A 15,917-nucleotide genomic window follows, 5' to 3' on the forward strand; every position below is an offset into this window, starting at 1 on the left:
ACTGGAAATTGCAAATATTGTAATGAATATTTTTCTTCCATAGGCAAAGCCATAAATGACAAACATAAACATTGTATGCACTACAGTATTAAAGGTAATACATGTGACCATGTATCTAGCCCCAACAAACTGTGCAGAAATAATGGGCATCAAAGCTCTTTAAAACCCTCTTATTCAGCTGGGCATGATGGCCTAAATTCTAATGTTTTAAAAGCCTTTAGCCAAACTGTCTCTGTACCTCTGTCGGCAGCAGTCAACAATATAATAGAATCAGGCACCTTTCCAGACAGACTAAAAATAGCACAGGTAACACCCATTCTTAAGAAAGGTGACAGCAACAAAACAGAAAACTACAGACCAGTCTCAATCCTTCCTGTCTTTTCCAAAATAGTTGAGAAAGTTATATACAACAGGCTTATAAACTTTCTTAACAAACACAACCTGATGTTTGAAAATCAAAATGGATTCCTAAAAGGTAAATCAACTAGCACTGCAGCTGCTCAACTAATTAAAGAGGTGTTAGGGGGTATCAAAAGCAAGGAACATGTGGCAGGTGTATACCTAGACCTGGAAAAAGCCTTTGATTGTGTGAATGTTGACATCCTATTAGACAAGCTATGGAACATGGGCATTTGAGGCGCTGCTTATGACCTAACAAAGTGTTATATGAGCAATATAAAACAGTTTGTTCTACTTATAATGGAAAGTGGTGTCTGCAAATCAGAGATCATTTGCATAAAAAATGGTGTGCCGCAGGGCTCGGTGTTGGGACCCCTTCTGTTCTTGATCTATGTAAATGATATTAAATACTGTACTTTAAATTCCAAAATTGACCTGTATGCCAATGACACATCCATTGTATGTAAAAAGGAATCATGTAATGAACTAGAGGCCGAGTGTAACAATGTGACAAAAGAAATTGTTCAGTTTTTAAATGAAAGCCACTTAAGTGTAAGCACCAGTAAAACATATTTGATGGAGTTTAACAAAAGTAGTTTGAACAATGAAATTAAATTAGTACATGGGCAACGAATGGGCAAAGAAAGAGTCTAGTGTAAAATTCCTTGGCCTAACAATCCAAAGCAACCTGAAATGGGCACACATTGACTTCTTAGCAACTAAGTTGTCACAAAATATATTTGCAATCAGTACTATTAGCAAGTTCTGTAGAGACACCGTAGTCCTAAATACTGCATACAATGCTCTTTTCTCCTCTCATTTGAACTACGGTATTGAAATTTGGGGGGCAACAACCAAAGCTAATCTAGATAAGCTACTCATTCTTCAAAAAAGGGGTCTGAGAATAATCTGTGGAGCAAAAGGAATCTTGTCGCAACTTGTTTCCAAAAACAGAGTTGTTAACTGTTATAAACACAAGCCTTTTTGCTTGTGAAAAGACTGCACCCAAACACTTATTCAGATTTCCACCAGTACAATACTAGAAATAAAGAAAGATTTTACATTGGCAGCCACAGATCAGCACTTTACGAAAAGGGGCCTCAGTACGCAGGTATAAAATTAGCTAATGCACTGCCTAGTGCAGTCATGGCTCTTCCTAAAATTAAACTGGAACATCAGCTTAAGAAATTTTTAGTAAAACACCCTTTCTACACATTAGAAGAGTACCATACTTATATGAAGAACAACAAATGTTATGTGAAATTATGTGAATAGAAATCAGTAAACATCTTATTGTAATTTTGTTGTAAATTAATGACGTATTCAGAAGAATGTGTCTTGTGTATTGTACAAATAACTTTAATCATTACTGTTTCTTTGTACATGTGCAGTGTACCATTCAATGTTGAATGAAGGTGCTATTATTATTATTATTATTATTATTATTATGTAGTACTTGGGAATTCATTGTTTCATTAATCTCTCAATTACTGTAGAAAATTCCAAGAGGAGTGAAACAGACTGGTAATTTTCAGCTTTATGCAGATTTCCACACTTAAATAAATGTATCACTTTAAATCATTTTTAAACTTTCATGGAACACCATCAGTGAATGATAAATTAACAATGTGAGCCAAGGGCTGTGCATTTTTTTAAGCAGTATGGATTGTAACTGACAGTGGAACATCCTCTGCACCAGCTGACATTTTGCATTTGAGGCTTTTAATCACCTTTACTACTTCATGCTCATTAGTTGGAAATAACTTCGTACTGTATGCCGGTATGCAAAACCAAAGTTTATTCTGATTAGTGAAATTTAAGCTTACCATTGGGGAAGCACTTATAAAGTTCTCATTTATGTAATTGGGGAAGTAATCATTTATGTAATTTTGTAGATATTTCTTGCCAATACTGATATTGCATTTGTAAGAGATTTTCTCTGCCCTTCATGTATCTTCCCTCTTTCACTTTTTACAATATCCCATACAGACTGTGATTTATTGCCCAACATTCTTGTTATGTAATCATTCTAAGAAGCTTTGATTTGCAATTACCTTTTGATATATTTTCCCATAAGACTTTACATATTCTACACTCCTGGAAATGGAAAAAAGAACACATTGACACCGGTGTGTCAGACCCACCATACTTGCTCCGGACACTGCGAGAGGGCTGTACAAGCAATGATCACACGCACGGCACAACGGACACACCAGGAACCGCGGTGTTGGCCGTCGAATGGCGCTAGCTGCGCAGCATTTGTGCACCGCCGCCCTCAGTGTCAGCCAGTTTGCCGTGGCATACGGAGCTCCATCGCAGTCTTTAACACTGGTAGCATACCGCGACAGCGTGGACGTGAACCGTATGTGCAGTTGACGGACTTTGAGCGAGGGCATATAGTGGGCATGCGGGAGGCCGGGTGGACGCACCGCCGAATTGCTCAACATGTGGGGCGTGAGGTCTCCACAGTACATCGATGTTGTCGCCAGTGGTCGGCGGAAGGTGCACGTGCCCGTCGACCTGGGACCGGACCGCAGCGACGCACGGATGCACGCCAAGACCGTAGGATCCTACGCAGTGCCGTAGGGGACCGCACCGCCACTTCCCAGCAAATTAGGGACACTGTTGCTCCTGGGGTATCGGCGAGGACCATTCGCAACCGTCTCCATGAATCTGGGCTACGGTCCCGCACATCGTTAGGCTGTCTTCCGCTCACGCCCCAACAGCGTGCAGCCCGCCTCCAGTGGTGTCGCGACAGGCGTGAATGGAGGGACGAATGGAGACGTGTCGTCTTCAGCGATGAGAGTCGCTTCTGCCTTGGTGCCAATGATGGTCGTATGCGTGTTTGGCGCCGTGCAGGTGAGCGCCACAATCAGAATTGCATACGACCGAGGCACACAGGGCCAACACCCGGCATCATGGTGTGGGGAGCGATCTCCTACACTGGCCGTACACCTCTGGTGATCATCAAGGGGACACTGAATAGTGCACGGTACATCCAAACCGTCATCGAACCCATTGTTCTACCATTCCTAGACCGGCAAGGGAACTTGCTGTTCCAACAGGACAATGCACGTCTGCATGTATCCCGTGCCACCCAACGTGCTCTAGAAGGTGTAAGTCAACTACCCTGGCCAGCAAGATCTCTGGATCTGTCCCCCATTGAGCATGTTTGGGACTGGATGAAGCGTCGTCTCACGCGGTCTGCACGTCCAGCACGAACGCTGGTCCAACTGAGGTGCCAAGTGGAAATGGCATGGCAAGCCATTCCACAGGACTACATCCAGCATCTCTACGATCGTCTCCATGGGAGAATAGCAGCCTGCAATGCTGCGAAAGGTGGATATACACTGTACTAGTGCTGACATTGTGCATGTTCTGTTGCCTGTGTCTATGTGCCTGTGGTTCTGTCAGTGTGATCATGTGATGTATCCGACCCCAGGAATGTGTCAGTAAAGTTTCCCCTTCCTGGGACAATGAATTCACGGTGTTCTTATTTCAATTTCCATGAGTGTATAAACTGTGGATCTGTGGATCTTTCCATTTGAGAATTGAGCATTTTTAAAGTCCTGAAGGCAATCTTAATACCTGGCATAATCCAGGAACCAGATTTAATGATCTTACAAGAATGGGCTATGGTCAGTTTCTTGGGAAAACACATTTCAAAATTGGACATGAATAGTGAAGAGAAAACATCATAAGCATTGTTAGTGGTCAACTGTGAAAGCACGCCAGACCAGGATTCATTACTTAGGCTACCAACAAAACTAACATAATTTTCTGCAGAAAAATTTCTGTTATAGGAAAGAAATATATTCCTTTCTTTTATAGGTATAGTTGGAATTATAAGAATGAGGATATTATGATCAGATATCCCTAAGTCAATATTAATAATTTCTACTTCTGTGGTTTGAATATTTGAAAGTTCGCTTAAAATGAACCTCCCCAGCATTGCCCTTAATCAAGTTTATGGTAACAATAGTAAATCCAAACTGAGAGATCAGATGGATATTTTAAACCCACCTCTTTTGAAGATGTGTCCAGTGTCTTCATCATTACATCACCTCACTCTGATCCATTAAAAAGTGTTTGCAGATAATTATGATAATGGTGATTGACATAAGCATAGAAATTAAGAAAATATTATCCACATTTATTCTTAGTTGCAGACTTGAAGCACAGTGTCTTTTCTGTAGTAAATCACGATAATAGTGTTAAAATGTAACACTAGACCTTATCTATTGAAGATTATAATTATTCATGTTGGTGTGATAGCACAACAGCTGTAAACTATCTCTTCATGCAGAGAACTTTTAAATTAGAAGTGTCATCACAGTGACAGGAATTTCCCAAGGAAATACATAAAAACACATTAATTTTGGGTCCTTACTATTCTCTGCATGTTGTATGTTTCAGATCTAGGCCCGAGCTTTCCCTTGACTTTAATGTAGAATATCTAATTATTCACAGAATATGATTTGGAGATGTTATGTGCCATATTTATCATAGTTTACATATGTCTGTTTACAGTATTGACTTGCACTGAGATAGAAAGAAGCCTTCTGTACTTTCCAGCTGTTGTATGTTGTTCTGTAAAAGAAATATAAAAATATAATGCAGTGCTTCAGTGTGGTTGCAGGCAACAATAATAGCCACCAGTGATTTGAACAAACAATAATATTTCATGTAATTTTTCAGCCCCCTTATCACATTTTTCATGTTCATTCTGAAAGCATTGACAATATAGTAGAAATCTCTGCATTCCCAAATCATTAAATTAATATAAGCTACAAAGTGAGTTAGAACCTCAACCAACTCCATAAAGAATCAATAATATGTTTTATGGCATGGTTGTATAAGAACAATTTTTAGGTACTCAAATTTTCATCAAAGGATTCAAGAAAATATTTAGAACTTGTTTCTTTCTTTTTCTGGAGCAAAGGATATTACAATAACTGTGATTTTGTTGTGGAAGTGTCTGAATTTTCCACTTATCAACAGATATTTCAGTGCACTCACAACTTGAGTACTTGCATATATCTTTGTGTCCCCTTGTTTTCTCAACAGATTTCTCCCTCTCATCCTACCTTCTGAGTGTCCTTCTCCACTGTCCTAACCTTTCCTTAACCTACCCATCTTTTATTCCAGGGCAAGGAATTACTAAATTTAAATATGTCAAATGGCAATACTGAAATTTCAGCTCCTAATATAAGTACTGCACAAGTACTGGCTACTCATTTTGTAGTTTTCTCAAGAGAATTTTCCTATTGATATGTATCACTTATCTATATGAACACTGACAGAAAAGAATTGCAACCTCAAAAAGTAATTAATATAAAACAATGAAATTTTGGGAATACATTTGTTTCGGTTTATTTAAGTGATTAACATTACAAGACCATAAGTTAATGTAAGTGTGAGATAACCCATTTGCAAATGTTAAATGCTGGTACATTACTAACTCTTGTAATTGACAAAATGTTGAATGAAAGCATGGAAACAAGCATGCATTGTGTTGTACAGGTGACAGGTGTCAATACAGGGATGGTTAGTGCGGGTTCAGGATGATGCTGGAGTTATTTTATAATCTGTCCATATGAGCTCAACTGAATACAGATGTGATGATCAAGCAGGCCAAGGGAACATGTCAACACTCTGTGGAGCATATTGCATTACAACAGCAGTATGTGAATGAATGTTATCCTATTGAAAAACACCTCCTTGAATGCAGTTCATGAATGGTGGTACAACAGGTTGAATCACCAGACTGTAGTACAAATTTCCAGTGTGCATGGGGTAACCAGGAGTGTGCTCCTGCTATCATACAAAATCACACCCCAGACCATAACTCCCACTGTAGGTTCAGCATGTCTAGCTTGCAGACCGGTTGGTTGCAGGCCCTTAACTGCCCTCCTTTTAACCAACACACAACCATCATTGGTTTTGGGGCAAACCAGCTTTCATCAGAAGCACAACAGACCTTTACTGTGCCCTCCAGTGAGCTCTCACCTGATACCACTGAAGTCACAAATGACAGAGATTTGTGGTCAATGGATGCTCACTATAGGGCATCTGACTTGAAGCTGTGCTTAAAGTAACCAATTTGTTATAGATAGTTGTGTGATGATGTGCCAGAACCATATGCTGAACACAGTACCACATGGCTGTTTTAGGCCCAGTCTTCTTGCAATGGTATAGTCTTGTGACCATTGTTTCCAGTAATCACATATAGTTGCTATATTCCTGCTATGTCTTTCTGCAGTATCGCAGAAGAAACATCCAGCTTCTCGTAGCACTGTTATGTGACATCAATCAGACTCATGTGTTGATAATGGCATCTTTGTCAGCTTAACGGTATCCTCAATTAACATCAGCTCACCATGTCCAGTCTCAAAGATTACTAATGCTCATGACTGCTACAGTGTGTATTTAAAGCAAACCTGATTTCCATCCTCATGGTGTTGCTCCTTGCGCCGCTCTTATGTGACTGGCCTGAAATTTAAATAGGCTTCACCTATCAGATGTAAAAACATGCCTACCAAATGGTTCAAATGGCTCTGAGTAGAACTTAGAACTACTTAAACCTAACTAACCTAAGGACATCACACACATCCATACCCGAGGCAGAATTCAAACCTGCAACCGTAGCAGTCCCACGGTTCCGGACTGCAGCACCTAGAACCGAACGGCCACCGCGGCTGGCCATGCCTACCAACTTTTGTCTACATTACACAACTCCTTCTAGGTTTTGCAATTTTTTTTCCATCTGTGTATGTAAATGAAAGTTTCCCACCACAGGTTTTGTCTGTTTATTCATGCTTATTTCAGAAACTACTGTAGGGATTATTGATATGGTTTTCACTAACAGACTAGCTCATTTATGAGGAAGGTTTGTGGGCACAGGAGATAGGTGTAAGGCTCCTCAACTGCATCATCAGGCTAGTGTGAGTTACCACTACAAGAAGGCCAGCACAAGCTAGTGCCAACTTCCTAAATGGCAATTTGGCAAACTGGGCAGTGTGGTAACTTACAGCTCTCATCATTGTCTTGAAATAATACTCCTAATGCAACTGAATATGGGACAGATCATATTTGTGACTCCTGAGAACCTTCCTGGTGTGTACTGCTTAAGCTATGTAAGTCTTATGAAAGTGGTGATATTCAGTTAACCAACAATGTTGCCTGAATTTTAAACATAACTCTAAACAGTGGTCTTTAAACAAAATTATTGCTGCACCAGACAAATTGTTAAGTCATACATATTTAGTGCTACCCGTGTAAAACTTGGGACAGATTACTAGCAGTTAGTAATCAGTACATCAACTGGTTCTTCTAACAAATTCATTAGTGGAGCAGAAGGAGTTGTCCTCCAATAAATCCTGTAAGATCGCCTTAAACTGTGTGTTATTAGTAGGTAAACATTTTATATATACTGGCAAACCATTGAAAATGTGTCTCCCTGAATAATGAACTTCTTTCGAGATAATAGCGGGTGATTTTGTGTCGATGAAAATTGTTCTTGTTCTTAGTATTGATTTCACAAAATAAACTGTTGATGTGACAAAGATATCTATTACTTGAAACAAATTACATTAAGTAATAAAAGTACTAAGTTGTAGTAGTAAATACAGTGATTTCCTCGAACAGAGACATTCTTGAATTCACGTCACAAATAATTCAATCTACATACTTTCAGACTTGAAAACCTTATCTTGAATATGAGTGACAAAAGTATATCTTATGATCTAGTGAACAGAAAGTTGAAAAGTTTTTTTTTTTTTTTTTTTAGATCACCCATGTTTTACAACATTTCCAATGCAAACAAAGTTTTGTTGCAGTGCTTTGGCATTTTTACTGTATGTTCTTTCTAAGTGAATTAATTATTAAGTTGTAGTCTAGAGGATTTAACGCTTTAGCATTTTCCATTTGCATGGCCTTATATTTTATGCTAGTGCTGAGTGGATACTTTGGCATGTTCTGCAATACTTTCAGTGAGATTGTTTTTCAAAGTCCAGTGACAGAGAATTGGCTAGAAACCATTTATTAATGCCAAAGAAAATGTAATTTACAGCTCTTTCTAAAACTACAGTTGATGTGCTAATTGTTACAATATTTCAACAGTCTGCAAGAAACAGACGTAATGTCTGCTAACGTTGTTGAAAAGTTGTTAAATACACTAGAAAAAGTTAGGGCATTGCGATGATAACTTGGGTGACATCATATTTGATTAGTTCCCATTTTTTTCAAAGGCTTAATGTTGGCTCATACTTTTCCTTTGGTAATCATCATATTCACTGGACTGATGCTATCTCTTAAGTTAGTTCTAATATATTCCAGGTAGCATTTAATGAGTTTAATGACTCCTTCCTATCAAATCAATGCTTAAACAGATGTGCATTCTTTCAGGGTTTTTGGAACTGATTAACAATATTTTAATGGTTGGTATTGTACCTACATTATTTACTGATGAAGATAAGGACCAAATCGTTGGACAGTGTCGAAATGCAGCAAAGAATGCAGGATATGGAATTACCAAGTAAGCCTCTGTTATCAGTTTAATATCATAATAAAGTGTGCCAACTGTCTCTGGGGCATAGAAATAATAATATTAGAATCAAACAAAAATCCAGGATGGATTAACAATATGGGAAGGATAGAGAGTTACTCACCACACAAAGAGGCACCGAGTCACAGATAGGCAAAATGAAATAGAGTGCTAGAAATGTTCAGTGTTCAGACTTTGTACCTCACCAGAAATAGAAAACACACACACACATACATTTACACTAGCACAACTCTCACACTCACAGCTATAGTCATCTCTGGGCACTAAGGTTGATTGCAACTGCACCTGAGATGAGCTGCAACCTAGCTGGGGTCAGTAATCGGGGTATGGAAAGACTCGCCAAATCTATGCAATATCCTTTTCCATCTCTCTTCCACCCATTCTCCCAACCCTTTGCCTCATGGCTCATAACCCTTCAGTAGACCTAGATGCAACATCTGCCCCACATATCCTCCTACTACCACCTACTCCAGTGTTGTCATGGGCATCACCTGCCTCATCAAAGCAGGGCCACCTGTGAAAGCAGCCAATGGATTTACATGCTTATTTGCAACCACTTTGTCATATTATACAGGGAGATGGACTGGGGAAATAAATGAAATAGGAAGCCACTTGGCAGTTTCTGCACACAGCACAATTTAATCATTTCAAGTACTTGCTCTAAGCATCATGAAATGAGGTGGTACACATCTCTAATCAGAAGGATCCAGACACCTATTAGCAGACATTAATATTGGTGGGGAGGGAGTCCACCTTGCTTTTGGGGACACTTTCAGTGAGGAATGGCAGACCATTTTTCCTAAAGAGCAGAAACCAGAAAAGGTAGTGATGTTGGATGTTGGATTCTTGAGTGAAATCAACATTTTAACCCATACCAAAGATGTTCCATTCTGGGCAGCACCAGTGTATTTCAGCAGTTATTGTCCACAAAGCGTTGCCTCAAATTTCCTGCTTTATGACAGGCTGCATTATAATTCTGATTCAAGCAATCAATCTCCAGGTTGGAATATCGACAGTATAGGGAAAATATAGATTGATGCTCACCTTAAAGGTGACATGTTGGGTTGCAGACAGGCTCAATGAAAAGACAGTTAATTTAGACAAGAAAAGAATAGAAGCTTTCGAAATGTGGTGCTACAGTAGAATGCTGAAGATAAGATGGATAGATCATGTAACTAATGAGGAAGTATTGAATAGGATTGGGGAGAAGAGAAGTTTGTGGCACAACTTGACTATAATAAGGGATCGGTTGGTAGGGTATTTTCTGAGGCATCAATGGATCACCAATTTAGTATTGGAGGGCAGTGTGGAGGGTAAAAATCATAGAGGGAGACCAAGAGATGAATAGACTAAGCAGATTCAGAAGGATGTAGGTTGCAGTAGAGACTGGGGGATGAAGAAGCTTGCACAGGATAGAGTAGCATGGAGAGCTGCATCAAACCAGTTTCATGACTGAAGACCACAACAACAAACAACAGATATACATGTATAGACAAACAAATGAATGTAATTCCAGATAAATTGAATGAACTATTCAAGAAAGAGAGCTTCATAAATTGAATAAGTCAATCAAGCGTTTGTCCACCTCTGGCCTTTATGCAAGCACATATTTGGCTTGGCATTGATTGATGTAGGGGTTGGATGTCCTCCTGGGGGATATCATGCCAAACCCACATCCTTAGGTGACACAAGAGTTATTTAATTTAATTGATGAAAGGAGAAAATATAAAAAGGCAGTAAATAAATCAGATGAAATGGAGTACAAACATCTAAAAAATTGGCAGAAAGTGCAAAATGGTATGGCATGAATTGGTAGAGGGGAAATGTAAGGATTTATAGGCATATATCACTAGAAGAAAGATAGATGCTGCCTACATGAAAATTAAAGAGACCTTTGGAGAAAAGAGAATCACTTGTATGAAAATCAATGTCTCAGATGGAAAATGAGTCCTAAGCAAAGAGAAGGGAAAGCACAAAGGTTGGAGGAGTATATAGAGAGGCTATACAAGAGAAATGAACTTGAACACTATATTACAGAAAGGAAAGAGGATGTAGATGAAAATGACATGAGAGGTTTGATACTGTATGAAGAATTTGACAGAGTACTGAAAGACCTAAGCCGAAATAAGCCTCTGGGAATAGATAGCATTCTGTTAGAAATGTAGACACCTTTCAAAGAGCCAATCATGACAAAACTTTTCCATCTGGTGAGCAAGATATATGAGACATGCAAAATACCCTCAAACTTCATGAAGAATATAATATTCCAATTCCAAAGAAAGTAGGTGCTTACAGGTGTGAAAATTACCAAGTTATCAGTTTTATAAATGACAGTTGCAAAATACCAACACAAATTCCTTACAGAAGAATGAAAAAACAGGTAGAGGCCCACCTTGAGAAAGATAAATTTGGATTACAGAGAAATGTAGGAACATGTAACACAATACTGACTGTATGACTCCTAATAAAGGATAGGATATGGAAAGGCAAATCTTCGTTTATAGCATTTTCAGATGTAGAGAAAGATTTTGAGAATGTTGACTGGAATACTCCCTTTCAAATTCTAAAGATGTCAGTGGTAAAATACAGGATGTGAAAGGCTATTAATGATTTGTACTGAAATGAGGTGGAAGATATAAGAGTCGAGGGACATCATTAAAGGAAAGCAGTGGCAGAGAAAAGAATGAAACAGGGTTGTAAACTATCCCCTGTTTTATTCAGTCTGTACATTGAGCAAGCAGTAAAGGAAACCAAAGAAAAATTTGAAGTAGGAATTGTAATCCCGGGGGAGGATATAAAATTCATGAAATCTGCTGATGACATTGTAAATCTGTCAGAGACAGCAAAGGACCTGGAAAAGCAGTTGAACAGTATGGGCATTCTCATGAAAGGAGGATGTAAGATGAACATCAATAAAAGCAAACTGGCTATAATGGAATGTAGTTGAATTAAATCAGTTGATGCTGAGGGAATTAGATTAAGATAGGAGACACTTTTAAGTAGTAGATGAGTTTTTCTATTTGGCAGCAAAATAACTAATGATGGTCAAAGTAGAGATGATGTAAAATGTATATAGACAATGTAAAAAAACTGAAGAAAACAAATTTGTTAACATCCAGTACAGATTAAAGTGTCAGAAAGCCTTTTCTGAAAGTATTTGTATGTAGTGTAGCCATGTATGGAAGTGAAACGTGGATGATAAACAGTTTAGGAAAGAGGAGAATAGAAGCTTTTGAAATGTGGTGCTCCAGAAGAGTGCTGAATATTAGATGTCTAGTTCACATGACTGATGAGGAGGTACTGAATAGAATTTGGGTGAAAAGAAATTTGTGGCACAACCTGATAAAAAGAGGGGTTTGGTTGGTAGGACACATACTGAGTCATCAAGGGGTCACCTGTTTGTATTGGAGGGAGGTGTGGGGATAAAAATTGTAGAGGGAGACCGAGAGATGAATACAGTAAGCTGGTTCAGAAGGATGTGGGTTGCAGTAGTTACTCGAAGATGAAGAGGCTTGCAAGGGATAGAGTAGCATGGAGAGATAGATCAAACCCTTCTTCGGACTAAAGACTGCAATAACTAGAACATGGTCTGTGATTTGCAACTATCCTACTCTCTATAGGGAACAAAGTGTTGAGGCTGTCAGTAGTATTGTAAGGTGTTGACAATTATGTTTGCATCCATAGGTTATGAAACTGTTGTGAATCACATCAAGTAAAATTTCATTTTGTAACTACCCATGGGAAAGAATTACCCATGTGTGGATCTCCAAATAACTAGCAGAATTTTATTTACATTGCTTAGTGACTTATTATATTTGTACTTAATTGTACATAGAATTTTCGATTGTTTGTATTAAATGTCATAGAAACTAATCTTCATAGAGCATTCTTCATTTCAGGGAAAATGTGTGGAACTATTTTACAGCAGTTTGTGCTGAAAACTTGCATGTGGCATTATCAATGTCTCCTGCAGGAGATATTCTTCGTAACAGGTGTCGGAACTTCCCTGGGCTTGTCAATAATACTTGCATAGACTGGTTGTTCCCATGGCCACGTCAAGCTTTGGTTGCAGTTGCAAGTGTTTATTTAATGGAGGTAAGTTTATATACTGATATAGACAGTTAATCTGTGCTGAAAAGTAGAATCTAGTGGGTGATAAAAATGCAACAGATATAATGAATAAAATACACACATCAAAAGAAGTTTTGCATCACCTCTGTGGTGGGAGTTCTGCAACCTGTACAGAAAATTGGAATAGAGATCCACCCTTTTTATTGATCATGAAAACCACACATTGCATGTTTTTCCACCATACAGCAAGACCTTCAGAGGCAGCGTCCTGATTACTTTACACAGCGGTACCTCTAATATCATTTAACACTCCCTCTTTCATTGATGCATGCCTGTATTCATTGTGGCATACTATCCACAAGTTCATCAAGGCACTGTTGTCCCCCTCCTCGATGGTGGTTCAGCATAGACCCCTCGGAGTGATTGGTGGGTCACGTCGTCCATAAACAGCCCTTTTCAGTCTATCCCAGGCATGTTCAATAGGGTTCATGTCTGGAAAACATGCTGTCCACTCTAATCGAGTGATGTCGTTATCCTGAAGGAAGTTATTCACAAGATGTACATGATGGGGGCACGAATTGTCATCCATGAAGGCAACTGCCTCGCCAGTGTGTTGCTGATATGGTTGCACTATCAGTTGGAGGATGGCATTCACGGATCATACAGCCATTACGGTGCCTTCTCTGACCACCAGCAGCATACGTTGGCTCCAGATAATGCCACCCCAACACAGCAGGGAAACTCCACATTGCTGCACTCGCTGGACAGTGTGTCTAAGGTGTTCAGCCTGACCGGGTTGCCTCCAAACATGTCTCCAGTGATTGTCTGGTTGAAGGTAAAGAGAACATGTGGCCAATCCTGATCTGTCTTTCAGCATGTTTTTGGGCCCATCTGTACCGCACTGCATGGTGTTGTGGTTGCAAAGATGCACCTCACCATGGATGTCGGGAGTGAAGTTGTGCATCATGCAGCCTATTGCACACAGTTTGAGCCATAACACGACATCCTGTGGCTGCACGAAAAGCATTATTCAACATGGTGGCGTTGGTGTCAGAGTTCTTCCCAGCCATAATCCATAGGTAGTCATCATCCACTGCAGTAGTAGCCCTTGGGCGGCCTGAGCGAGGCATGTCATCGACAGTTCTGTCTCTCTGTATGTCCTCCATGTCCAAACAACATCGCTTTGGTTCACTCTGAGACACCTGGACACTTCCCTTGTTGAGAGCCCCTCCTGGCACAAAGTAACAATGCAGACAAGTCGAAATCACTTCATCTGATAGGAGCTGCTCATGCATGATTGTTTACTTCTTTGAGTGGGTTTAGTGACATCTCTGAACAGTCAAAGGGACTGTGTCTGTGATACAATATCCACAGTCAATGTCTACCTTCAGGAGTTGTGGGTACTGGGGTGATGCAAAACATTTTTTGATGTGTTTATAATGTCAGGCAATTTCCTCATGAATGGTTATAAACATATTGATTTTTTAATTATCAGAAACTATATGACCTCGAAAATGTAGGAAAAGACAGATTGCTACTTACTGTAAAGAATACATGTCAGGTTGCAGATAGGCACAATGAAAAGACACTGACATATAGCTTTTGGGCACAGCCATCATCAGTAAAACACACACACACACACACACACACACACACACACACACACACAAAAGCAAACCCATCTCACACACACACACACAAAACCGACAACTGCAGCAATGCATCATCACGTGGGATGCAAACAGGAACCTGGACTGGGTGGGGAAAGAGAAAGATAAGGAATAGTAGTTTATGGGTGGGGAGAGGAACGAATGTTATCTGGTGGAGTGTAGACTACCAACAGGTACAGCGTCAGGAGGTTATGGGGCAGGGAGATGAGGAAAAAATTAGAGGAGTGGGGAAAGAATGTTGGATGCATTTGCAGAGGGCTGCGAATAAACAACTTGGAGATGAGAATGGGGAGGTGATGACAGGAGGTGGAAACTGTTGGGTGGAGGGTGTGGGGACAGTATGTTACTGTAGGTTGAGGCAAAATAATTACAGAGCAGATAATGTGTTGTAAGGATACCTCTCATCTGTGTAGCTCGGAAAAGCTCATGGTGGAAGTAGCCATTGAAATCAAGTGTGTTATATTAAGCTGCATGCTGTGCCATAGAGTGGTTTTCTTGGCTCTTGGCCACAATTTGGCAGTGGCCGTTCATCCTGGTGCACAGCTGTTTGGTAGTCATACCAGTACAAAACACCACTTTAGGATGGATGAGAAGTATCTTGGGTAGGATGTACCTCATTTCAGGGCTCAATGATAATTAATTAAATTCATAAGAAAGAATGTGGTTCATTTGTTCCAGTCTGGGGTGGTAATGGGTGATGAAGAGGCACTCCTTTGTGGCTGGTTCTTGGAGTTTGTGGAAGGATTGGGGGTGTGAGGGGAAATGGTATCGGAGATCTGTCTGCAGACTAGGTCTGGAGTATATTGCCAATCTGCAAAGGCCTTGGTGAGACCGTGACTACACTGGGAAAGGGAGTTCTTGTCGCTGAAAATATGCCATGTCTGTATGGCCAGGCTGTTTGGGACAGATTTTTTGTGGTGTGAAAGGGATGATAGTTGTCAAACTGCAGGTACTGTTGGTGGTTGGTGTGTTTTTTACACAGGTGTGGATGGAGCCATCATAAAGCATGAGGTCAACATGCAGGAAGATGGCATACTGGGTTGAAGAGGACAAGGTGAAGCAGATGGGAGAGAAGGTGTTGAGGTTTTGAAGGAACGAAGACAGGATATCATCAATGAACCTGAACCAAACTAGGGATGTGGTGTTTTGGGAGGCTAGGAAGGTCTCCTCTAGATAGCCCATGGAAAGCTTCGCATACAGGTTTATATACT

General features: G+C 39.9%; 1 protein-coding gene across 1 annotated transcript in view; it reads left to right on the forward strand.

Annotated features, from left to right (window-relative positions):
• The window catches only part of LOC126273341 (dynein axonemal heavy chain 10), a 1,458,287-nt gene that overhangs the window by 1,093,052 nt on the left and 349,318 nt on the right, over positions 1-15,917 (forward strand). Inside the window, exons 128-129 of the mRNA XM_049976887.1 lie at positions 8,806-8,935; positions 12,865-13,060. Coding sequence (XP_049832844.1) covers positions 8,806-8,935; positions 12,865-13,060 — 326 coding nt within the window. The remainder of the gene's footprint in view (positions 1-8,805; positions 8,936-12,864; positions 13,061-15,917) is intronic.

This window comes from Schistocerca gregaria, chromosome 5 (genome assembly GCF_023897955.1).
Source record: "Schistocerca gregaria isolate iqSchGreg1 chromosome 5, iqSchGreg1.2, whole genome shotgun sequence".
Lineage (NCBI taxonomy): Eukaryota > Metazoa > Arthropoda > Insecta > Orthoptera > Acrididae > Schistocerca > Schistocerca gregaria.